Source organism: Ips typographus, linkage group LG4 (genome assembly GCF_016097725.1).
Source record: "Ips typographus isolate SLU linkage group LG4, UJ_Ityp_2.0, whole genome shotgun sequence".
Taxonomy (NCBI): Eukaryota; Metazoa; Arthropoda; class Insecta; order Coleoptera; family Curculionidae; genus Ips; species Ips typographus.
Window position 1 is genome coordinate 867,450 of NC_138425.1, and position 26,073 is coordinate 893,522.

The following is a 26,073-nucleotide window of genomic DNA, read 5'->3' on the forward strand; positions in this document are numbered from 1 at the left end:
AATTGCGGACTGACAGTGAAATGTCATTACTGTTATTGGGGGGGGATAGATTTTTGCAGCACATGAAATTGGTCTAATCGTCCATCGTCCGGTATCATATCGCGTCCTTGGCCTTGAGTTTCATATTGGCCCGACTCGTGAACGTTATTATATTTTATTAGGCCATAACGCCTGATTATCGCCTATCGGACATTTTTATATCTCGACCTACGTAACGGCCTTTATCGCACGATTTCGAGCAGAATTCGATCGGAAATCCAACCTTTTGTAAGGCGCCTTTATCAGTATTGTCGTCAATCACTCGGAAGGGATTTTTCTAGTAAGTTCCATCCAGTCATTCAAAACCAATTTGTTTATCCACAACCAGATTGCACATGTTACTGATTTCCTGCACGTGTTTCGTATTGAAAGAGTTTAGGTATATTTTGTGATATCGTATTTTGGGTCACTGCTGTCAATTGTTTTCCTTAAAGCTTATTGTATCAGTTTACGAAGTTCCTAGCTCTGCTAAAATTCCATCCCATGATAAGAAGAGAGAACAATTATTGCAAATCAATGCTGTAGACAAGAATGGAGATACATTTTGTCAGTGACATCCAAGAATGGTAAACAGTAAAGGATTGCTCAATGGATCCTGACGTCACAGTAAAGTCTCGGGCGCACAATACGCTAAACATAATCGATTGCAATCGGTTAAAAATCGCGCGGATGCGCGATCTCCGACTTAATGGTGACGTAAAAATCGTCACTGGCCCGAGCCGATATGGGCAACATTGCGCTTATGGGATTAAGCAATCCTTTACTGTTTACCGTGCTTGCCTAATTCTTAAAATTTTTTTGAAAAATGCAAAATTTTAAAGTGCTTTTTTTCTACTTATTTTACCTAATTTAAGGTCCTTTGGTATTAATATGCCTATTGCTGTGCATTGGAACCCTCCTGGAGCAAAATAAAAAATTGCCAAAATTGAACTTTTTGTAAAAATAGCACATTTTTTGACATACGTTGCTTTGACCCTAAATTACTCCCTTATTTGACAAGCTACGTCAAAATGTCATAGAGAACAAAAGATAGAGCAGATTTCAAGCTTTCCAAAAATATCCCCACATGAGTGATCGATAACACCGTTTGGCCGCTAGAGAGCGTCAAATTTCCTTTACCATAATATCACGACTGCACCAGCGTCTTTTCCGGGAAATTTTAACATAAAATGACACCGAGACGTCAACTGTAACTTGACAAATAAAAAAGTTGTATTTTTTGACACTTCCAGGCCGGCATTTTGAATTTTCTGTCAAAATATTGACTTGCACCTCATTTTAAAGAAAATTTTACGTAGTTTCAATAAATGACAGACAAAATGGCTTTTGGCGTTTTTCAGTTTTTCATTCATTAAAATTATTTTTCTCATAAATTTGCAGATGAACCTTTGTTTCTCCCATAAACAACTTTGAACGATAATTTAGAATATATTGTTGTTGTTTCACATTACATTTTAAATGCTTTAGCTACATTTGTCCTAACTGACGTATCAGTACCTAAAAATCCTTCAAAGTCATTCGGAAATATCGAATTGCGGCTAGAGCAATAAATTAAACCGAAACGGATTTAACTTTATCTTTGACATTGAAAAGGATAAAAATGCCAATGACGAAACGCGGGTAACAAGTGTTTGTTTCGCGTAATGTAAATTTGAATTATTTTCAACCGATAAGGAATAACGGCCTTGAACTACAACGTTTTACTTGATCAGTTTCCGTGTTTTTTTTTGTTCCGAAATTTTCCCACCTCTAAAGGTTAAAAAGGATGCACTGTTGGTGCATTCAAACTGCGCTTTAATTCTCCGTTTGACGTCGGACAGTCTAGTTAAAGGTTCTAGTTCAAGGTTGCTACGAATTGATAAGGTTTTTCTCTATGTTGCTATCCGTTTATTATGCACAACCTGTTTACGTAAACACCACATCAAGTCCAATAACACACGGTTAATTATCCGTTTCGGTAATATCTGCGTACAATTTCAGACGAATTCGCTGGCATCAACATAGCTAATTAGATATATTGTTAATCTGCGACCTTGTTCGTTGACATTTGCTGATCACATCGGTAACCTTGGGACCAAAGATGGTACGTTATTGATTTATTAATATATTTTCCATTTTAGCCTGAAAAACAAGCCAGTTGTCGCGTATGGTGACCTTCCAATGGCAAAGGCGTAGGTTTCCGCTTTTTTTTTTGTAATTATTGGATTGTCCGTTCCCCATCCTTTGTAGACACAATCGAACAACTTTTATTTATTACGGTGTTTCTTAGGACAGTGCTCCAAGTGAGAGATTAGTGAAATAATTCGTACCACATTCTAACAAGAAAAATATTTTCTTTCAGTTCCTTTAAATGATAACGTTGATAACGGGTGTTCAATAATTGTTATGGTCGTAGTTGGCTGTGGTTCTCTCGTTCTAACATGAACGTAGGGCCGTTGATAAGTTCGTATATGGTTTGAAATGACAGCTGTCATATAATAATTGTTATCTAAGACATACGCTTTTTGTGACAATTGCCATCCATAGGCGACCTGACCATAACAATTATTGAACACCCGTTACATAAAACGTGAAATTATTTTGAAAAATGGTGCGAACTAAGTATACCTCCACCATCTTTCACGATTCGAAATTTCGTCCGCTAATGACACAGTTTAGAGACCTTTTCACTTTCTTACTGGTACGTCTGTCTCTCTCTTTCTTGTCCAAGTCCAATCTCGTCTTCATTTGCATACAATGAGAGAGCAACAATTTCGCCTTGATCTCGAAACAAACGAGTTCACTATCTTTTACATACGTTTCAGTCGCGGCGGCCTAAGGGAGAAACGTTGCATCAATTGTATGAATGCAATGTGTGACTCGAGTGCCACTCCAAATCGAAACCATCAACAACGGAAGGAAGAAAGTTTCTTTTTAAGGTCGAATATGAGAAATTTGGTTTACGGATCGCGTTACTTAATTTGGAGTGGGTCAGAGACGAAGCCATAATATATTAGTTGTGATCGGAACGAGACCCATTTATACTTCCGGTGTCCGATAATCTGAACTTTCGAAAGTCTACTTTTCATGCTTCATGAATTATTATACACTATAACGTACAACAAAAACTGTATTTAATATGAAATGAAACAATGGCAATCTGTTTCATTGTTGGGAGAATTTGATTTTAAAGATTTTAAATAAAAGTTATACTTACCTGTATCTATTATTTTATAAAAATGTTAATCAGGTTGTTTTCGAATGTTACTGTTGACCCGTAAACTTTCTCCTCTAAATGTTGTATGCAGAATCAAAAGGAGATTAGATTAATTTCACTTTTTCCAAACAGTTCAGTGCGATTTTTTATGGTTGGGAATGGGGAATAAAAGACCAGATTTATATCACCAAAAGACATGTTTTATTCTGTCTGCCTCAACAAGCTTTAAATTTACAAAAAATGTTTATTACACTGATAAAGAAACGTCGCCTCGTCGGTGCCGGACAGATAACTGGAAAGTCACCGGTCGTACACCCCGACACGCTACCGATAAACAAAATCAAAATCACTTACTTAGTCGATACAATATCGATATTTGCAGTTTAATAAATACACAGATTGTTTGATCCTACTCTGTACGTAGTAATTAGTTAAAAGTATGTATAGGTAATTGAGGGCAGAACTCTGCACGTCCTAATTTTGCGAGCAGGGGACTAACAATGAGGGGCGCCCCGAACGGTGAGTTGCCCACCTTGTGGGGCCTAGTACGTAAATAGGGGCATCCCCTCTCAGTCTCGTGTCTCCTAAATCGACTCGCGCCTAATCTAAATGAAAAAGAAAGGTGGCGATACAATTCAAAATGAGATTGATGGACGATGACGGTGAACGATCGATGATGCTTTTTACAACTGAGATACGCGAATATTTAACACAAACTTACTCCATAAATATATCCTACAAATCAATTTATCACATATATATTATATATATATATATTAACAAAATTATAATTCATAAATCTATAATTATTATTATAATTATATAATAGGATTGATTGGGTGCCGATGCCAAAATTAATCGTAATTTACATTTACGCGATAAATTTATCTTTCTTCATCATTTTTTTTAAATAGTACAAGTATTTGTTTTAAATTAGTGATTGTTTGAATGAGAAATTCTTAACTAGTATATATAATACGGAAAGGGCGGCGACGACCGTCTTGGTCCGCTATGTACAGAATGGGCGACGGTCATCCGCCATGGCTGAGGAGGAAGTAATCTTTTTTACAATCGGCTAATCTACGCAACATGATCACACATACAGAGACAAAGATATAGACAGCAAAATAGAGACAAATGTACAAGGCAAAATGAATTTTTGGTTGGTTTCAATTAGATTAAAGTGGCACCAAAAGGACCGGACAGACGAGGCTGACACATGACAGTCTCTCACTGCGCGGACACGAGCACTCCACTTTGTACTGTTGTTGTTAGGTCCATTGCCATCCCTTACACCTCTAAAGTGACCACTTTCGGTCGAGGTGACGGAGATGGCGATTTTTTCGATAGGTTGAGGGGTTGTTGTGAATCCGCCACGTCCACCTGCAACTCCAACAGCCTCGGGGTATGCGGAGATCGAGACGGCGCCGGTGACGTCGAATGAGGCGATTGCAGGTGCATTGGACTGGCAGAAGCAGATCGAGCACTCGTTATCACGCTGGTCGCCCACGCGGGTTGCAAGAGACCGCTCGTCTTGTATGGACAAGCCGTAGGAGATGCGCTTACGTGAGGAGAAGCTTGAGGTACGGCCTCTCCTCGCATAATATAACTGTGTATCACCTCGGTGTTTTTCATCTGCTCAGCTGTCATTCTTGGGCCTTCCATGAGGCTTTTGGCCAACATTGAATGCGAACTCGACAACGAAGATTGCGGTGGTGATGACAATTGCATTTGTAATTGAGATACTGGCGCTGGAGGAGGTGATAGCACAACGGCAGGCTCTGCTTCGGCCGAATCTTTGTTTCGTAAGGCTCTGAATTTTTTGTGCGGTTTGTAGGCCTCGTCCATTAAAGAATTGGTGTCGTATAATGGAGGCGCCTGCAACACACGCTTCAACACTGGCATATCCTCGACGATGTGGTGGTGATCGTCTACAGAGGATCTGGGGCTCGAGCACACCGACGTTGATTTGTCTACTTTTTCGGTGCCCGACTCGATACCAGAGTCGCTTGGCGAGTCTAGTTTCCTGAATCTGTGAGTTACTTGTGGCCTCGAAACTGGAGTTATCGTTAGCCCGTTGCTGATCAGATGTGATGTTGCCGCTAATTCGTCGTCTCCCGAAGACGTCGAACCGGAGTTGGCTCTGTGTCTGTGGGGACAGAGACCGCCAGCCAATGTGGCTGCTAGAAGAGGTGCACTGGCAGCGTTTGCGCTGATGTGATGGGTGGGAACTTGATGATAATCACTTGAGATCATTTCAGATGAGCACATGGATTCCGTGCTAGACACCGAGCCCAAAGGAGATTTCGCTTCGTCCATCGTTACATCCGACGACGAGGACCACGATGAGGCGGCTGGACTTTTACTGTTATTACATTCCTCTTCTACGGGGGAATTCCATAAATGGTGCTGTTGTTGCATCATTTGTTGTTGTTCGGTCATCTTGAAGGCCAAAAGTTTTTCCGAATGTAACGTGTTCAACGTTCTGAGATCTGGAACTTTTTTCATTAGCTCGTCCAAGATGTGGTGTTGACCGGGATGGTTTTGGGTCACGACCGCTTGCAGACAATGTTTGAGCTTGTTTTGCATTTTTTCAATGAGCTCGGTGTTTCTTAGGCCGGGCCGATCAGCAGCGATAACAACCACCGAACAAAACAAACCGATTTCCGCGTCCGACAAACGCAACGAATTCATACGATCGGCAAAATCGAACATACTGTCCATGAGGAAACGGGCGTTTGAACTGTTGTGGATCGAGTCTCTTTTTAGCACTTGCCCGTTTAAACAGATCATGCTGGCGGTTTGCGAATCGAACATGCACGCGAGCCGCACCAGTAACACTTCGAACACGCCCGCTTTCAGGAGCGTAACTTGATCGTCCTGGGAGAGCAAAGAGAATCCTGGAATGCGCTTTGCAAATTCCACGACACCTCGGATGGCTGGAGAGAATCGCTTGGAGAAATCTTGAAGCAACTCTTGTTGGCCAGTTAAAGGCTGAGGATTTGGATTCAGAGGACAAGCCTGTAACAAGGAAATTCTATTGTTAATCTCGTTGTGACCATGAGAAGAATTAATAATGCATATATGACCTTTAGTGTGCATTTCTTCCGGTAGAAGGTTACTAGCGGACAACCTAAGCACGTTCGTCGAAATTTCAATTTTGCTTACTATGTAGATAAAATCGAGTTGTGTTTCATTGAAACGGATTAATTTCTGAATTCGTTTAAATATTATCTGAACGGAGGTCATCTTGAGACGTTCAAGTGCGCGGTAACCTTGTTCCCTAGACACAAGTGCGACGAAGACAGACAATAATGAACCCATGAGCCTTGAATGTTTCCGCCTGTCCCCCTGTATGGACAAGGTCGACTGGTCTGTTAGTAACGTATTCTGTTTGGCTTTGTTTAGGGTTCAATTATATAGTCGCCCTATTTCCGACCCTTTTGCATTGAATCGCCGTCGTCGCACTTGCTACACTCGTAATTTTTCTGTCAAAATTAAACTTACCAAAGTTGGCGGACATGCAGTGTAGGACGGCTGTTCTCTGGCTCGTTGGAGCATGGGCTCCACTTTATCTCGAGTGAAATCGCAAGTATCTACGTGAGCTCTGACCACAGTGGCCAACAGGCGCTGTTCGTCATCGAGTTCTGCAGCTACAGCTTTTTCCAATGTTCTTGAATTGGAGCTTTGTTGCATGGCCGCTAAGATGCGGGCCTTTTCTCTTTTGGGCACGCGACCGAATCTCACCGCTGCAAAAAAAAAAATCGATTAGTTGATTATCTTTTATACGAATTGAAAATTATTAGACAGTACAGTTGCCATTAAATGTGGGACACTGAAGGAGAAAGTGGATGTAATGTTCAGAGAAATTTTATTCGTTACTTTCACGACGATGAAAGTGTCTTGGAATGAATGAAAGTTATTTTTTTTTGAAAAAGTTTTTTTTACAAAAAAAAGTTCCAAAACAGTTTAAAATAAAAAATGAAAAATAATCACAAAAAAACAACCGAACGACGAACGATAAACGAAAGACACCTACGTGCGTTATGATAGTTTACAACTCCATTGAGTATTCCTTTGAGGATGGGTAACTCCTCTGTCATCTTGCACTTTTCGCGGGCAACCGGGCTGCTAGCGTAGCGAAATATCGCGCGACCTGGCATTCCCGACGAACGGTGTTGAACGAGTGGCGCGAAAGCGTCGAGAACGTAGCGCGATCGCTCCCCCCACACGTGGCCCCACGTTTCTTCCCCCTCTTCGCTCCGCAACGCCCCCCCCCCCATAACCCTTGAACTTGAAGCCGCGGCGCTGCGCTGACGCCCGCGACCGATACGCGCGCTAGCGTCAAGGTCGTCATCGCGGCCGCCTACGATTGCCAGCCACTCCTTTGTTTTCCGCGCGGGAACCCCACGCGCGGTTGCCAGTTTGTTCATTTTTAAGATTTCGTATTTTTTAAATGCATTTAAAGTTTTAAGTATTATTTTGATGATTGATGAGACAGACCCATTCTAATTAAACTTTAGTCAAAACATTTACAAAATGCATACTGTATTAGATATTGTATTTGTAACACACAATTAAGTCAGTGTAATAACCTAACTTTTTACTTGCCATAATGTGTGTCTCGTTTGAATAATCTGCGAGGCTTAAAATTTATGAATGCAAGTAAATTGTTGACAAGATAATAACAAAAAGTGGCAACAATGTGTAACGGTGAAATTGCTGGAGATTGACCTTGCCTCGTTCTAAAACTTTTCGATTTGACGTCATTGAACTGATGTAATGTAATAATAATGGTGGTTGGCAATAGTTTCTGATAATTTGTTCTTGACTCAACTCAATTATTATCTTTAAATTAGAAAGAATACAATTTAAGGAGTGGCCTGAATATTAACGGACAATCTACATATTATCTTTGTCTGTGGTAATGGCAACAGAACAAACCAAAATATTATTTGAGTGCAATCGAAATGTAATTAAGGTCAGTTTGTTAACCCTTTCAAAGTCAAGACTGTATTGAACCGAACGAGAGCACATCCCGCCTCAGAGTGAGTTAGTTCAGGTGCTTGACGTTGGCGCCGCCACCTACATACAGGCGTCTCTGTTTATTTAAATGAGATCACGCGTTGTTGCCTATACCTCTCTCAAAAAAATAACTATTTGTCGCAACCGAAGGTGAAAACGATCCGAAAGTGGGTGAATGGCAGGCACAGGTTCAACGACTGAGGCGAGCAAAAAATTTCTCCATTGCGGCAATTAATTGGATTGATTACGAAATGGACGAAACTTTCTCGCGAGGCAATGAACCTCTCGAAAAGGAGGCTATACGCAAAACTTTCATTCTCGGTCACAATGAAACGAAACAGCAGCAGCTTTCACCAAATTAGGTACACTTTTTTTTTGTTGTTGCAAATGCAACAAATGTTAAGTAATTGACTAATTGTTTGACAGAATAGTAGATTAGGGGAGAAACGTACACTTGGAGGTTAGAGAAAGCGCAGAAATTTTGTCCAAAAATCCAACATATTGACCTCCAATCAAGTTGTTTCTTATTACATTAGTTCATTTCGTTTCATGCAACTGTCAGTTTAAATTTGAACAAAACAACGAATATTTCTAGTTGGCTTTGGTATGAAATGTATCAGAAGATGCATGAACGTCACAAACGTAATATCCGTTACGTAAGAATAAAAGCAACGCCGCCCGCGATGGTGACATACGAAAGTGCGATAAGTGGCACAACGATCTCGGGTTATCGTGTATAGTATTCACGCACACAGAAGTTGTCGACCTCAACCGACTTGCAATGCAGATCGTTGTGCAAGAAGGTTCATTCACCTTTCGGACTTTCTCGGCGCCGTTCGAGCTATGTCGAGCGCGGTCATCGACCTCGTCCGGACCGGGCGACCTATATTTACCTCTCGATTATTGGCCCTAATCTATTATTATTTGCAGGGAAGGACAACTACTGTCTAATTTAAAAAATTGAAAAACTTACCGTCTCTGCTCATGCCCACAGCGATGCATTTCTTAAGTCTGCAATATTGGCACCTGTTCCTGTTGATCCTCAGGATGGAGCACTGTTGATTTTTGGTGCAAGGCCTGTACTGGATCTTTTGTTGGATGCTTCGTCGGAAGAAACCCTGCGGACAATCTTTGTTTGAACATTCGTCTCCCGAAGACGATTCGCACCCCGAACTGCTATCGTCAGCAGCGGAACTGTTGCCGCCGCGTTCCAACCCTTTCCCCACTAAGGACTCGTTACACGGTAACACTGCCATCATATTGTCACTAACTAATTTAATATTGATAGGTGAACATACTTTTCGAGAACGACTTTGATTCTGATCGCACGTCTGCTCGTTTACGAACTCAACGTAGCACTGACGCCAGGCCAGGCCGTGGAGTTAAGCGGGCTGTTAACCAGATGACCCAGTTCCCGGTTGTTCACCCGCCAAAGTAAGCTCGCGAGGCCAGTTCACTGCGTGAAAGTGAGAGTCGTCGGTCTCTCTCTTTCGCACGCCGAACGCCAGCAACCGACAAGAACGGAGCGTGTTTCGTCACCGCGCTTGCCTTGGTTCCATTGTTGCCTCAGTCGCCCAATTTTTTTTTCTTCACCCACAAACGATCATTTTCTCATCTGTCAATCTTTCAAATTGCCGTACTTCACAAAATCGAACGAAAAAGGGAAACAATAAGGAGGGTGATCTAGAAAATTCGAGATAAATCGGCTAACTGACTAAAACCAGGTCGATGAACTGGCCGCCGCAACTCGCTGGGTAAAATCATATAATTGCAATAAAATAAAAACGCAAGTAAAGCGCTATTTACATTCGATTATAAACAATATTGCGTTAATTGGGTTGTTATACCATTGTATATGTTTGCAGAAAACAAAATTTGTTTGTTAATGGAAATGCTCTGATTTCGTGCAATTTTAGGAGTTTTGGCCTATTCGCAGCCTAGGACAACTGAAAGCTAATTGCCTACCGTGATTAAAGCGACTGGCAAGTGTTTTGTACGAAAATTTAGAGAAAAAAGACACAACACATGAACTTCTTCAATATGAGAATTGGGACACATCTTCACATAAAAAATCGTTTAAAACCAGTTGAATTGAGCAAGGCTAGTTCTTTTTTTTCTAAATAGAATCGAGCTGTGTGAAGGTTGGCTCGCGTACGTACGTATACGATATCTTGCCCAATCAGAGCGGTACATAATTTGTTTATCGGATTTCGGTAAATAACGAGGTCGAAACAATAATACACTATCCGAAAACCGGGCCGACGAACGCAAACGGGGTTACACAGGCGTTATCTCGAAATTGAGCGCTCGCGCTCGCCCCAGTTCGGGCCCCATTTTTGCGAATTAACATCGACTAATACACAATAACAATATGATTAAGAACGAAGGCGGGGGCCGTTGAACCCGACAACGCAAATTCGAAATTGACCGGTCAAAGAACTTTCGAGACGGCCCCCCGTAGGTACCGAATATGGGTTTCTCGGGTGACGGTTCACCGGCCCCATGACGTCACAAGCCAACTGTCACTCTATGCCGAGCGCGTTACGTCATCACGGTAACCGGAGCGATTTCTTCCGAACTCTTCGCCTAGAACCGGTGTCAATGGACTCTTTGTTATTGTATGTGTGTACCTATGCCAAAGTACTGTTCTATTTTTAAGCATCATAGGTGAACTGAGTACGAGGACCTCTTTATGAAAACGGTTATTTGCGTGCAATTAAAATTATTTGTCTTTCATTTTATTGTTACTATCACACTATTATTCTGATCATACATAATTATGATGTTGTTAATTTAAAACCACCCTAAGCTCTATACAGAGTGACTGCCTTGAAAAGTTTTATCGTAGATGAGAGATTATTTAAAATCCCTATACTTAACAATAACATATAAACAAACTTAAAAATTGTACACAACATGCTAGTGGTAAGAGGAACGAACCATCACACTCAATCTCTGATTGGCACTATCACAACACAACATTTTCGCTAACTGCCTTAAGCTTAGTTCTCATAACCGCGTTTTCCGTCTGACGTCACTTATTTCCTCGCTTATTTCCTATTGGTCAAAAGTAAATTTTCAGCTGACAGATCTGATACTGACAGTTGCCTCTAAACACGATATTTTTAATTGTCAGTTGTCACAATTTGTTTATTTTTTTTAACTTAACTGTTACAGTTTTAAATAGGTATTCTGCTATTCAGCTAATTCCGAGGCTAATTCAGCATGTTTTGCAGAAGTGTATTCTCTTGGAAACAAGAATGAATGAAAATGTCTTCTATTCTCAAAGTTCCATGGCATTTGCCACATAAAAACTAAAAATGAATTTGAGATATTAACCTATATTTTATATGAATATAAACATAGGGAACCTACCTCATTTCTGCTGTATTTATTCATTTTTTTTCAGTTGCCATTCAGATATATAACTTTGACCCTCTGCGTCGTCCAAAATGTCAAAACACTAGAAACAGACGCCAAGAAGTTGAAAATTTTCATTTTCAAATTTTGCTTCTACCAATGGGAAATAAGTGACGTCAGACGCAAGACCCGGTTATGAGAACTTAGAACTTAGCTTCAGTTTTGCAAGACATTCACAGGTTCAGTATTAAAGATTCAAAAATCGCTTTGTTAAAGTATGTCTGTATTAAGAATAAAATTAATTTTAAGTGATTTCTGGTATGAAATAGTTGACCAAACTAGAGTACCAATTGTGACAAAAAATATGCCAGGTCAAGTGAGATGAGTGTGATGCGGGTTCCTGGAAAACCGAATAGGTGCTCTCTCTCTCTCAGGTCACGGCGTTAGATAAAGCTATTACGAATCCGAAACCCATCGCTTTCTAGAGCAAAATATCGGCCATCTCAGGTTGTTTACCTTATAGAGGTCAGCATGTTATTATTCTAATTTTGCCATTTCCTAGAAATCGTCTCGCGTACGCCTCGGAGTATTATAGTAGCGGAACCATTTAGGTATTTTGCCTCCGAGTGTCACTGTTGGCGTTTCGTACGTTTTATTACAACTAGTGACTAATAAAATGAAGTTCGATTGTGTATTATTATGATGACATCATAACGGGTCAGCGCACTTTGATGACCTGAAATCGTGGGTGCTTCGCATTCACAACGGTGCACCAGAGTGCACTGACCAGCTCAACGTTGCGGTTGCCACCCCAACTCAAACAAAAGATAACGCAGTGCTGATAAGAGTTTATTACATACTGGGACTGCTTACAGAATACTTGACGACGACACCTTCTTTTGTTTGGGTGTGACACGGATCGCGCACGTTCTAGAATATACTCGATTATCATAACGATTCACCGTCCGTAGTACACCTGAACGGGAACGTCATCATCGAGTCGTCGTCGTCATTACGTCATCGAGTCTCGTAAGTTCTTTATAACGGCTGTATGCAAGCGAGGTGTCAATGCACTCTAACGACGGCGTCTTGATTGTTCCGCAAAGCCGCTAGAACCAATGATTTGGATAATTGAGCGGACATTCAAATTGGGTTGCACTTTGGCGGGTGTCGAAACGGCTCTTTTCTACGTAATGCACATTTTCTCAAAATGGCGCCAAGATGGTGAACGAACTAGAAATGGGGAGCCCAATTAGACAGTTAACAATTAAGTAAACAGAAAGTCGTAGTGTGGCCAGTCCGGTTTTTGACTCACATTCGCGAATTTATCTAGAATAGGCCAATATATGGAAGCTGATAATGACTAACACCCACAAAGACTCAACTTATTGTTATTTGACCTGTGATAGTTCCGGACTAGGCCAATAACCGTTACATCCGACTATTTTCGAAGTAAAAGATGCTAAAATGATCTTTTTGATGTCTGGGTCATTAAAACTATTTGAGGTGTATGAACTCTAAAAATCCTGTAATTTAAAATGATACATTACTTTGTTTTATAGCAGTGATAAAAGAATGAAATATTATAATATGTTAGTACCTGAGACAATTTGAATTCTACTTCAAGATGATTGTGTAACATAAAGTATGAAATGTATAATCTAATTTTTGTATAACGATAAGAAACATTTATAGAAATGTGGCAACATCGCAAAGAAAAACGGCAGAGCGATGACGAGACGGCGCAGGTTTTAAATTTGCGGGTTCGTCGACCCTCATCATAACGCCCCGTATACCTAAACTGTATCGCGAACTTCAAATTTCAACCGTTGGCATCTCTGTTGCGCTCGCTCATCCGCTATCTACCATCTCTTTTTAACCGCGTGGCCTACGTGACCGACGGTTCAGCAAAATCTAGAAAAATGTGTCATGTTTGTTTTATCTGATTAGAAGATGACATAATTCCGCGTTTATTATACAAAGCGGATGTTTTCAGTGACGTGATTTTTTTTTTTTTTGAGTAAAATAGTTGCGATTTGATAAAACTTTTTGGTTTATGACTGAGCTAATTGCCTCAATTAACCGAATATCCAGTTTTCTGGACGCTACGAAAAAGCTCGCACACGCTCCATTGATTTAAAAATTAGCGTGTCCCATTTTCGATGTTCTAAATCGGAGCCCGGGAGGTGAACGACTCGAAAATGGGGCGTCAGGTAAACACACACACACGGTGGATTGCAGAAATTGTTTATCGAGGTCGAAATGGCTGACGTAGATTCGTGTAAATAATAAACAGGGTTTTTTTGTTTTCGTCACCGCCTACTATACTAGAAAGCCTAGAAGGTGCTTGTCAAAAATTCCAATATGGCGAGAATAGTGGTGACAGTTTGCGTTGGTTTGTATTGTGGAAATTCAGTTTTTTGAGGATTAGATGAATTTTTACGCTTTAAAATCAAAACTTGAGGTTATTGTAACAGCAATTCAGGAAAAAGCCCAACCGTGTCAGTTTTTTACTTTACAAAGAACCGGATCTAACTCAACGGTGGTTGAACACTTTGAAGTGGGATGATTTTACTCCAACACTATACTCAATGATACCAGTACTTTCGGTGGTTTTGACTGTACCAGTGCTTTCTAGTACAGTAAACTTATTAGGTACTTGTTACATGCACAATTATGTGAGTTACATTTTAAAGCATCCTTCAATGTGAGAGCAACAAATATAATTTTGAATGAATGTTCTTGGTAATAACATAAGAACCATTTACCAGTTTTGCTTACCTAGTTTCAAGGATTTACTTTCTTTGATTTTTCACTCACAACTTGCACTCAACTACACGAAACAATTAAAAAAAAAACATATTTCTTACTGAATCTGCATACGTTTGTGTATAAAACGAAAACCGCTAACGCCGCCATTAAAAGTGACATTTTAGGTTTTCTAGTATAGAGGACGCTGGATAGGTAAGGGGTGTTCAGTAATTGTTATGGTCGTAGTTGGCTGTGGTTCTCTCGTTCTAGCATGAACGTAGGCCCGTTGATAAGTTCGTAATCAAACCGGCAGATTGACAGCTGTCATATAATAATTGGTTGCAACATTATCTAAGACATACGCTTTTTGTGACAATTGCCATCCATAGGCGACCTGACCATAACAATTATTACACCCGTTACTTTTTATCTAGAAACCTATGAAACTGAAAATGGGAATCCATATTGCTCAAAGAGACTTGGTTGTAAATACAAATTGAAATGAGACAAAGTCAGTCTCAAAATTACTATTAATTAATAGTTCAGACTGCAACAACCCTGAATTGATACTAATTTTTCTTATAGTGACAAAACGAAACAAGTACAAATTTTAGTTTAGAAAATATCGTAACTTAAAAGATTTATAATCAGATGTTAAGATAACAATAACAACGTACCAACCAAATTTAAATGACAAATTGGCCCTACTATAAAACAAATTGTAGGTTACCAAATTTTCATTTTATGATCCCACGATCTTAGAGGCATAATCTCGACAAATTAAACAAAGAAACGTACATTTCTAAAGATGAACAGGAGACCTCTTAACCCAAATTTCCGTTGAAAAGCGAGCGGGGTGAACGAACCGAACCTGCAACATGGCGAAACGGGAATAATAACGAAATCGGGGCTAAACTGGAGCCTAATCGACCTAAATTGAGGTGAAGGCTCCCTATTTTCGAGTAGCCCGACCTAAATATTCATTCGGGTTGGCGTTCCCACAAGCTATACTAACTGACTTTATAATAAGTGGTTTTGCTCTTTCCCCAACCAGTAAATTTCCAAAAGCCCTAATTTAAAAACTACTAGACTACTTTTTATTAATTATATGAAAATAATTTCAAAAAAATGACAAAGGGTATTTACCAGTAAAAAGTGCAATAATCGATAGCTAAACGAATGATACCGTTACCGAATTCCGAACTCAATGACTATGTAGGTCATTCACCCGCGCATTGTAAGCGTTTAAACTCGCCACAAAGTAAGTGGCGCCCTCACGCGGCCAACCGTTCGAACTACTACAAGCAAAGAGTTTTTGCAACCACTTTACGGTAACGCTATTTCCTAGCGTTTTAAACTATAAAACTAGTTTCAGAGCAATGCTCTTAAAGAAAAATGGTTGGTAAACTAAAATCCAATTTGGCAAGGAACAAAAGATAAAACCCTTAAATCGATCATTTTTTTTTTTCAGATAAAAAATCGGCTTGCCGGATGTTTGCCAAAAAAACCCTTCCATCAGCTGCATAGTCCCAAGAAAGGGTTTTCAATTTTACTGAAACCCTTCCAGAATCCTTCAGTAGGGGGTATAAAATTTCTAAAGAGCTGGTATTAACCCAAACGACAGGTATAGGAGAACCCTTTATCAGCTTTGCTATTCGATATCGCTAATGGGGAGGTATCAAAAATTGGCCCAAAAATTGCATCTACCATCTGCCATCCGTTTAATTGAGTAAAGGGTCGGCTGACGCCAGTTCCGCACCTTTGCCCTTCCAGGTCATTGAACACAAGAGGTGGGAAACAGGGTGGTTGCCAGTGCGAGTTCTAGAAAGGGAAACCGCCTACATATCCGCAGGTGTTCGAGCAACATTAGGCAACGTCGCGTCACGACCTTGAATCTGCTCGATTAAGAGCCACCTGCCATTTAAGCAGATAAGAAGAAGAAAGGAGAAAGCACGCATTAGTTACCGCGACCGCTGGCGGGACCACTTTTACTTTTTGATTCGTGTGCGCCGAAGATCAGCTGCATCATCCAACTGTCATTATTATGTTGTTACCCGTGGTTAGGTTCCTTTTTTGCCATGTTATTAACTTAATGGGATGTTTCGATCATTAGGTACGTTTTGATTTGGCATATGCTGCTGGAAGCTAAAATTGATTATTAATTCGCTTTATAATAATTAATAACTTTTCAACAAGGAAGTAGTACTTGTTGAGTTTCAATGTTAAACTTCCTGATGGAAACAGTTGGCAACCCTGAGTTGTTAGCATACTGACGGCCATTGGTGATGATGGAGCCTGTTATAGGCGAGAAACAATTCGACAAATTGTGACGCACTTGACTTCTTAATTTAGGCGAAATCCTTGAATTCGGTCAGTTTCGGTGAAGGTCGCGCATGCTACTATTTTTTCCGCAGTGACGTACGCCTGTACAGGGTGGACGGTAAGTGTATAGCTTCAACAGTTACAATAAGTATTTCGTTAGAACCGAATAGGGAACCGTGCGGCAATAATTGTGTGTTACGCCACTGTGATCAATCTACGTCGCGTTGAAAGCAAATTTCGATCATTGACACCGGCAACCGACCTTCAACTCGGTCGATTTTGCGTTGAGAAGATGGGAGCCGGGGCAGGTAGAAAATAACTTTGGCAACCGTCAAATCCGCCCTTATGCAGTAGGCGGACTGCACCCCTAAAACCCAGCCCACACCGCAAAAACGCCATTTCCGGGTTTCGAATTCGAAGGCGAACCAAGACGACCAGGAAGCGGTTTTTTAGTGTGAACGAGTCCTTAGTAAGTTTTTTTTTTTTTGGCAACAATTGAGGTGATTTTGAAAAAAGTTGGTTGTAAGGTCGGCGACTTCATTAAATAATCTGGTTACATTTTGAAAATTGCTTGCCTTCAAGATAAATTGATTTATTTAAGACTAGAAGAATTGTTATACTCCTTCCTGAGTCAAGATTATTAGAAACTTTTGTAAAAAGAGCAAATTCTACTGCCCTAGTTACTCATCAACAACAGATTATTTAATATAGTCCCTTGCCCTTTCCAAGAAATAAAAAAGTAAAAACAACGTGACTCACTTTGCATCCTTCGCAGGAATGGACGCCGTAGTGAAATCCAGAAGCCTTGTCCCCACATACTCGGCACAGCACTGTCGTACCGTCGAATTCTGGAAGAAAAAAAAACCATTTAAGTTACTGGCATAACACAGGGGGGATTACCAACCGTTGATAAGAAACTTCATTGGTAAGCTATAAACAAATTGTAACTGAATTAGTATATCGAATGGTCAGGAACCTAACCGCGTTGGAAAAGGCATCAGAGCGGAAAACGATGCAGAAAGAGAAAGAGAAGATACGTCGACCGCGAAAGAAATGGCTTTTACTTTCTCCAGCGGCGATGGTATGCGCCATTACGCAAGTGAGAGAAGAGATTGAAATGGTGAAAGTGGAACGGACGGAGTGCATCGAACGTGCTGGTGAAATTACGCAAGGTGCGAACCGGCTAGAGCAGATCCAGATTATTATTATTACGGCCAATGGAGGCAATGAACTTAGTGCACTAGGGGCATTGTTCGAGTAATTGTTACGGTTTTCTATTTTTACTAACCAACTTGGTAGTTAGCAAATAATGTTATATCGTTCAATGAGAACCACGTAAAACAGCGTGCAAATCAAGTAGCGGTCATACGTACGTCGGCTGATCGACAATTATTATCTTTAGTCTCTAAGTGGGCCATTTACGAAATAAATCGTCAAAACAATGAGAAACTTCCAAATTTACTTGATGATAAGGTCGCGGGGTTTGAGAGCAACGAACCTTTATCGAGAAAAATATTTCTATTTATGTGCTAGTCGTTATGTGTGTGTGTTTTCCAAATGTTACATATTAATATTGCTAGTGCATCATGATAATATTGTTCAACTATAAACGAGTTCTCAGTACTTATGTAATAAATATATTACATTGTCTAATTTGATTCTTGAATTTGTTACACAATTTACAATAACAAAATGAACAAACCTAAATTTAAAGCGGGTTCCTTGGTTTCTCGAAAATCCATGGTAGTATGCGAAGGTTCGGCTACATGAGGCATAGAATGCACACTACTGTCAGGTGAAATAATCATGGTAACAGTTTAAGTAGTGTAATCCAACGAAAAATAAACACTGCCAACACAAACAAAATCACTAACAATTTGACGATCAATCAGAGTTAGTTTGTGTCATGATCACGGCCAACACAACAATGATAGGACACACTTGCTCTTGAAGAGCGGGTACGACGAAGCCAACTCTAAGAGTGAAAGTCCGAGTTGATACTGGGGCTCTTCCGAACCGAGTATAGTAAATATTGCAACGATACCTGAAGGGAAGAAGGGAAGCGGCAAACGCTCGCGCCAGAGTTCAACGTATTTTGAAGTTGGAGGTCACTGACAATAACGCCGGCAACCGGACCAATGAGCGACGGCCAGCCTGGCAGCGATTGGTCGGAGCTCGCGCAGCCCCACCTGGCGGCCGGAGTGGGAGCAAGTTCATCGACACAAACCTTGACTGAATTACCCAGACTTAGCGTGCAATGATCGGCCAAGGCCGCGAATAGCGCGCACACCGCCTTTCCGCCGATCACTCTCGCAACGTCGGCGATGCTGTTTTGTTCGTTGGATTTTCGTTCTTCTTCGCTCGTTACCAGGGTGAAACCATCCGACTTGACCTCTCTTCTTCACGGATTAATTACGCGGATGACTTTGCTTCTTTTGATGACCCCTGCCAATTGGTACAGTACTGGACAACCACCATATTATCCCGATTATGGATGTTAATGTAATAGTTACATTAGGTACACAATTTGATTGTATTTCTGCTCAAATTTGTTTAGTGAAATTAAAATTAAAGAAAATCTTGTCCATTCTATAATAACTTTGGAAAGCATTTTAGCTTCAAACCTTTCACGTCTTCAGGTACCCAATGATCAATGAAATTTTTTATAATACTGAATACCTAAATAAATACAGTTCTCTATCTTAGCTAATATAAAGTCCATGTTCATCATTAAAAGTCACTTTCGAATCGAATGCAACTACATACATGATTAGTGAAACCTGTAGCAATGACACGCGAACTGGAAGAGTAACGATTTGTACATGAACTCGCCTGAACTTGAACAATTTCGCGTTTAACACGTGAATTTATAGGAATGTTCATTTTAGAGTTTAGGCATAACGACAAAAAATCAGTCAAATTCTTCAAAGTGGCCATTGCATTGCGTAACAAGCCAATTGAAAGTAAGGTCGACTTTTTGGCAATTTTGCCCGATCTACCTCGTAAACCGCCAAATTCTCGGATGTTACAAGCTTCACGCATCGACGAATAGTTTAGAATTGAAAGTTAAATTCTCACAGGTTAGGCTACACAAAGTCAAAACAACTTTTTGTTTGTAGCTTCCCAGAATATTTACGCTCTATTTAGTTGGTCTGTTTTGAAATTTCTGCTTCTAAATTAATACGGCGCAAAATTGCGCTTAAAGTGGACAGTAGTAGTGCAGTTTTAATAGAAAAATTGCAATCTAATCAAAGCGGATTCGAGGAAAAATAAACATTCCTAACTTGGCATGACCTTGTTCTAGTAAAAGTGCATTATCAACTTCAAATAGCTGATTGTCACATTTTAGAATTAAATGCATGATTTATAATAAAAATATACAAAAATGAGTAAATCAACTGACTTAATGGGAGTCGTTAATGCATTTATTATACGAATTCAATTAAGCCCACCCAGTGGCCAAATTTTCGTTTTACTTTACACTTGACCTTGCTACAATGTACATTTCACTTTTCTTCTACAAGTTGTACGCATTTGCTGCCACCTTTGTACGACTACACCGATCTCTGTGATTGATCGTAGCTTCGCGAGAAAAACGCAGCCTTGATGACAGAAATTCCTCATCAATCTCGCACCGAAACCAATCCAAAACAAGCCTATCGAAGCCTCGATTTGATGGGTTTTTTTTATATATTTGTTTGATCGATTGTCCGGCCAGCTAAATAGCCCCAGTAGGTCGTTAACCCTCTAATGGTCCCAATTAGAAACTTTCTTTCCCCAAACACGTGGCGCTACTCACAATCCATGACACGCAAACTTGTTGTTGCTATATCGGTATGGAAACCAACTTAACCACCCTCGACCCACTTATTTTAATAGAACATTCGAGAACACAATATATTATAATTCCAAGATGGCCGCGGTCGGCATTGGCATTGACGAGTGATTCGATGAGAGGCCTTAAGGTTGTTGACTTTTCAGGCCTTGAGCATGGACGGTTTTGGCCCCGGCTAAAATATGTTGATTACACTTCTAAGTCCCAAGGTTAAAAGTTAAAAATTACCTTTGCAAATATCGAGGTGGACCGGACAAATTTGTTTTACGACGTTCAGCCAAAAACAGTTCAGTTAGTTCGGACTGATAGTCAAAAGTAGCATTGTTTACCTTTTGTAAAGTATCAGTTTCCGGTCTTTTTATGGTTAAAAAAAGGTGGACCGGTCAGGTAATCCCAACGTTTAAAAAAACTAGGCCATCTTCTGCCTCCTAGCGTATTCCAACAAGTCACATTTTGTCCAACTGGTATACACTTATAATGAGCTGACGTAATATTCACATGAAAACAACGCCATCAAGAGGTGTATGGCGTATGCGGCCCCGTTATATTTATTAGCTTCTTAGATGTTCCAAGCTCCAAGTGCAATAACCCCCGCAACCGGAAGCTCGACTTGTTTATAAATTAACCTCTACTACTGTTCTCTATGGCAGCCTGTCAATAACCATACTCATTTTAAGTATTATAAATGGGTTTGATTGATAATAGTAATAATAGTCGATAGAAAAAACGTGTCGCGTATCCCTCGAACGAGCCAAGAATTCTGATGTTGCCATCAGTTTGTTGACTCCATGTCCGTGGACAATTTTTTTTTCAAGGGCAAGCACCGAAATAGGAAATGTGGCCCGCGCGACCGCCAAACTTATGCCAACGTGTTTGGTACCTTGTAAGCGAAAAAAAAATGAGGAAGTACCGAACAAAAGGCCCTAAAAGTTCGATAATGATGAACCGTCATAATTCCTATTTCGACACACGTCCGGATAACGGTAAAAGATTATTCCTTTCTTATAGGGCGGGGTTGAGGGTTGGATGCCACGTGGCTGGCGAATGTCTTCGATTTGGTTAACGGTTGTGTTCGCGTGGCGGCAGCTGATCATACACATAATAATCGACATTAAAAAATCTGTTTTCATTCCGATAGAGCAGCAGATGAGAAGATAATTCACCATTACATCACCTGCTCTCCCGGAACCCTTAAATTTTTTTTCGCGCGCATTTTATTATTAATTAAACTCCTCTTCCCACTTACAAATCGAATCAATTGTAACCAAGTTTTTTTCGGGTCTACGATTGAAACTGACCTTGTTCGCCAGTTTGATATTAGCGTTTCGTCATGCCACCAATACACAACACACACGACCTTTGGCGGGTTTTTCTTGTATTGTTCGCCAACCTGTTTCTCTATTAATTTACGATCTTGTTCATGAGGTAGCGTGTGGGTGTTTTCCGATTAAACGAAATTATCCGGTGGTTACGCAATTAGTGCTAGTTTATACTGATGTTTTTTATGTTTTCAAAGTAATTGAAACGCCTACTTTACTAGTTCATAGGTAATAACATGTTTATGCCTTCTCTGGTTTGTAAAAATGTGATATAAAATGTTTGGACACTTTTACTGTAATGTGTGTTGCCTAATTAATGTCGTCACAAAAAGAAGAAGAGTTGGTCAAAACCAATTTTTTTCTATTTGCATTGGTTTAGCAAAGTAAACTAGAATTTTGAAAAATAACCCAAAAATACAGGCACGTACTGTGACTAAGTGGTTTATAATAAGCGAATAACAAATTTTTAAGCAAAAAAAGCACTTTTTGACGTAAACACTGATCCGCATCCATTGCGCATCAAAATTATAACAAAATCACTAGATAGTCAAACTCACCATGTTACATCTTCTCGGCATATCTTTATAAGCCACTTGTACTGTTTTCCAGTATTAATAGTTCAGACAAACTGCATAAAAGCACGTAAAATTCGAATTACAAACTAGAATCAATAAATAGAACTGTCACGATTAAAACGCCGCCGTGTACTGTCAAATTCAAAACTGTCAACGTCACAGGTGCTTTGTTACCGAGTCAATGAAATGATATATCATGTTAATGGATGACCATCAAAACTCCTCTTGCTTATCAAGGCAATTCTCTTGTGGCGTTATATTAAATTTGCAATTTGATATGTTTCATTTTATAGTGTTTGTTCTGGCCGGCATTCCAAAGCCTCAACCAAATCGTGGTAAGAACATTATAAACATCTAGGATTAGGCAGGAAAAAAAGGACCGTCAGGTAGAAACCCATTTAGATCAAAATATGCCAAGGATTCTGTTGGTCCTTCTCAGAGGAGCCCTTTGTACTATTAAGAACCGAGAAAACAGTCATGATCGTCCTTAACTAAAAACTGTTGTCAGAAGTAATAATTTCACATTTGTTACCCTTCATCTCGTCTTCAATGCGACTCAGTTGGTGGCCCAATTGAGAGTTAGCGACACCGAAAAGAAAGCGAACAGTTAACGCAAACGATTTTATAATATCGAATTACTTAACATCATCGTTCGACGTAAACAATTCCTCGTAATTTGTAATGCGGACGTATGGTTTGGCTGTTTACAAAGTTAGAAAGTCATTCAACTTTGTGGCCCGACATGTTTACCGCAACCGTTTGTATACGCCATGAAAAACGTTTATTATTATAATTTTGATTAATAATAGAATGTAGGAATGTAAATTTTTGTACGAAAGAGGTTTTGATGTTGTCTAGTTGTGGATATCAGACTGTTTTGAATTAAAACTTTTATGGCATAAATGCTAGACAGGTCTTTTGTTGGACATTGTTGGCAACAGTGTTAATTCAATGTCAAATGACACTGCCAACTGTCACTTGAGTTAGGAGTTGGGTTATGTTGCTGTTTTTGTGTTTGTAATTAATTATGTGGCATGAAACTGGTTTGTTAGAACTGTGAACTGTGTGTGCCCTTAAATGATTTTTAGACTTTTTTGTGTGTATAAAGTAACTTTTGTGAAAAATTCTGGGGGTTGGGGGGTACAAACTCGATTTTCTCAGCCCCCTCACAACTCATGCTGGCGAATTGCCCTGTAGCCAAAGAACAAAACAAGACAAGACAACTATGATTAATTGACCATTCAATAAAAGTCTACACCTTAAAAAGTTTACTTTTTCCCTTTCAGGCGTCAATCAGTGAATCAAAACAAACTATACGTATGATGAACGTTTGCGGGCCTAAAAAAAGCTCTTGCCGATCCAGTCACGCACCAGAAACGCCGAAATAAAGTGACTTTTCTGTACCAGTGGGGTAAGTGACTCCCGGTGACCTGCTATTCGCACTACACAATACGTAAGACGTCAATGTACGTAATGGCTCCGGCCTGTAGGTCAGTGGCCCGGCTAGAGAAAGACCGGCATCGAAGCGAAAAGGAGAGAGTATTTTTGTCACTGTCGGTAATCTAAGTTTAGCCGCAGATTTAGGTGCGTGTGACTATACGAATATCGAACAAACTTCAAGACGTTTTAATCACTTTTTCCTTGACAATTCGAAGGACAAAAGTTGCCCAATATAAGCGAACGTCGTATAATCCGCAAAGAACCAGAGCGTGTCAGGACGACGACGACTACGCTCGTCATCATCATCATCGATGGTATTCGCACCGGGCCACGGCCAGTCATGGACCCAGGAAAAAAGAAGTCGCGGTTGGCATTGAACTCTGCGAAGAAGAGCGTTGCCATCGAGGCACCGACCTCCACCAGGCTCATTAGATTCAGCGAGACGGGCCGAATTATTGATTTTCAGGGCCTTATTTTTAACCAAAAGTTTTTCTAAGCAATTGTTCTGTGTTCACGTCACTTAAATAATTGAATATAAAAAAAATCATATAACTTTGTTGCAGATGTATTACAAACGGTCATCCCTATTTCCGCCATATTGAAATGTTTGACAAGCACCTTCTAGGCTTTCTTTTCTAGTATAGGAGGCGGTGCTATATCTCAGCTGTCAAAATTTGTTCTGTTGACGTTTCAAGACAAATGACACGACTCCTAGTGGTGACTTTCGTAAGTGACATTTAGCAACTATCCAGTGCTGTTTGTTTATTTTGAATTTCGTAACTTTGTGCTGTTTTTTGTTGTTCCTTGGGTAGATAAATCAATAGAAAAAAAATGTTAGGTTCCAAAAAAGCAAATTTGGTGTTTTAACAACAATTTCATCAAAGTGAACGCTTAAATTTCGTGCTGGGAGAATTCACAGAACAGTTTTGGCAGCTAATGATTTGTGGTAGGTCCAAATTAGGATCATCTGTGCAAAAAAACTGTTTCGAATCGTAAAGCATTACACTTTTGACAGGCAAGGTCCATATGGATTATTACATTGTCAACAGTTCCAAGAAAACCTTCACCACGGGGGAGTGAATGCTGCAAGAGTCTATTCCACTCTGTATCAAACAGCAAATTAGCCAAACAACATCATGTTTTAATTCGGCAGTCAGGTAACCAAACTAACTAAATTAAACGGAAAAAACGGAATTCCAAGGAGGAATTACGACCCCTCAATATAAAAAATAACTTTGGGCTCCTAATAAGGATCATTATAGAAGACCTTGCGCTCGTTTTCTTTATTTTTTTTGTGAAACTGTTCTTTTATAGTTCAAATTGCACCAATAAAATTTTTAGTGAACGTTTAAGCGAGAGACTGTAGGGGTGCCTACAAATCTTTTTTCACTCGAAACGGTCCTAAAGTGAAAGGGTTGCCACGTTTTTTGGGCCCTAAAAGTTCGCAATGGTGTTCCAAGGGTCTTTTATGGGCTCGTTTGCGTATTGTGCAAACGGTTTCGTTTTGTTCAGTTTTTGAGAAGCGTCACCAATTTTTCTGAAAAGTAAACTTGCAAATTTATTGTCAACTCTTTTTGCATGTTCCCGTTTTGGGTTAGTGTCAAGACAATTATTTATGACTAAATAATTTGGTATTTAACTCAGAATTGTACTTTGTAAACACAACAAGTAATAATCACCCAACTATCCAGATTTAACGTAAATTCACCTGGTAACCGAGTGGAGGGCATTGGCACCGTAAACGCACCTTGCGTATAAAGAACGTTTCAGAGTTGTGCATCCATGTTCGAAAAAGCCCATAAATATGTCGCTTATAATGTGAGCATGCACTAATAATATTAAGGCATAGTTTAGGAGTAACGGGGCCGGCGTAGAGACTGTGACTATTATATGGTCGCCGGCATTTCCGAGGTCAAAATCCTATAGACGAAAAGGTGAAGGATATCTCTTACGAAACTTAGGTCCGATTCGGAAAAGGGATCGTTGACATATAAAGCAACGTCAACTTCGATGAGAGTGTTCCAGTACGTTCGACGATGCCGGCTTGGCCGCATTCCTAAAGTACTTTTACCCAGATCTCATTTACGGCATGCAGTTTCTCTCTAGTGTCATTTAGGGCGGCCATTACGTAAGTGACGGAACATCCAAAACACGGTTTTGATCTGATTGTATAATGGTAGTTCATCGGCCCCCAGGGGTCGATGCATCACG

At 40.0% G+C, this 26,073-nt stretch overlaps 1 protein-coding gene and 2 long non-coding RNA genes across 10 annotated transcripts in view; 2 read left to right on the forward strand and 1 right to left on the reverse strand.

The window, feature by feature from the left end:
• The first annotated feature begins 26 nt into the window (after nt 1–26).
• Nucleotides 27–25,214, forward strand: LOC145728142 (uncharacterized). Of its 4 annotated transcripts, none has more exons than XR_014178007.1 (3): nt 27–319; nt 23,709–24,808; nt 24,878–25,214. It is a non-coding gene; the product is annotated as an uncharacterized LOC145728142 (long non-coding RNA). The 4 variants fall into 4 exon arrangements; XR_014178008.1 differs by lacking the exon at nt 27–319 and having other exon boundaries at nt 22,226–24,006; nt 24,078–24,808; XR_014178009.1 differs by lacking the exon at nt 27–319 and having other exon boundaries at nt 22,226–23,833; nt 23,913–24,808.
• On the forward strand, nt 1,470–3,232 carry LOC145728144 (uncharacterized). Its single transcript, XR_014178011.1, has 3 exons — nt 1,470–2,101; nt 2,160–2,210; nt 2,844–3,232. It is a non-coding gene; the product is annotated as an uncharacterized LOC145728144 (long non-coding RNA).
• Nucleotides 3,414–26,073, reverse strand: part of LOC145728126 (ecdysone-inducible protein E75-like) — a 49,712-nt gene continuing 27,052 nt past the window's right edge. For 3 of the 5 annotated variants that reach the window (XM_081978139.1, XM_081978141.1, XM_081978143.1), the window contains exons 2-5: nt 17,453–17,541; nt 9,234–9,378; nt 6,743–6,984; nt 3,414–6,256 (exon numbers count right to left, since the gene is read on the reverse strand). In XM_081978139.1, the coding sequence (XP_081834265.1) occupies nt 4,526–6,256; nt 6,743–6,984; nt 9,234–9,378; nt 17,453–17,541 (2,207 nt within the window). In that variant the 3' untranslated portion in view covers nt 3,414–4,525. Of the gene's footprint in view, nt 6,257–6,742; nt 6,985–7,274; nt 7,684–9,233; nt 9,379–17,452; nt 17,542–18,395; nt 18,742–26,073 lie in introns of those variants that run through there. The other 2 variants (XM_081978142.1, XM_081978140.1) reach the window with 2 other exon arrangements.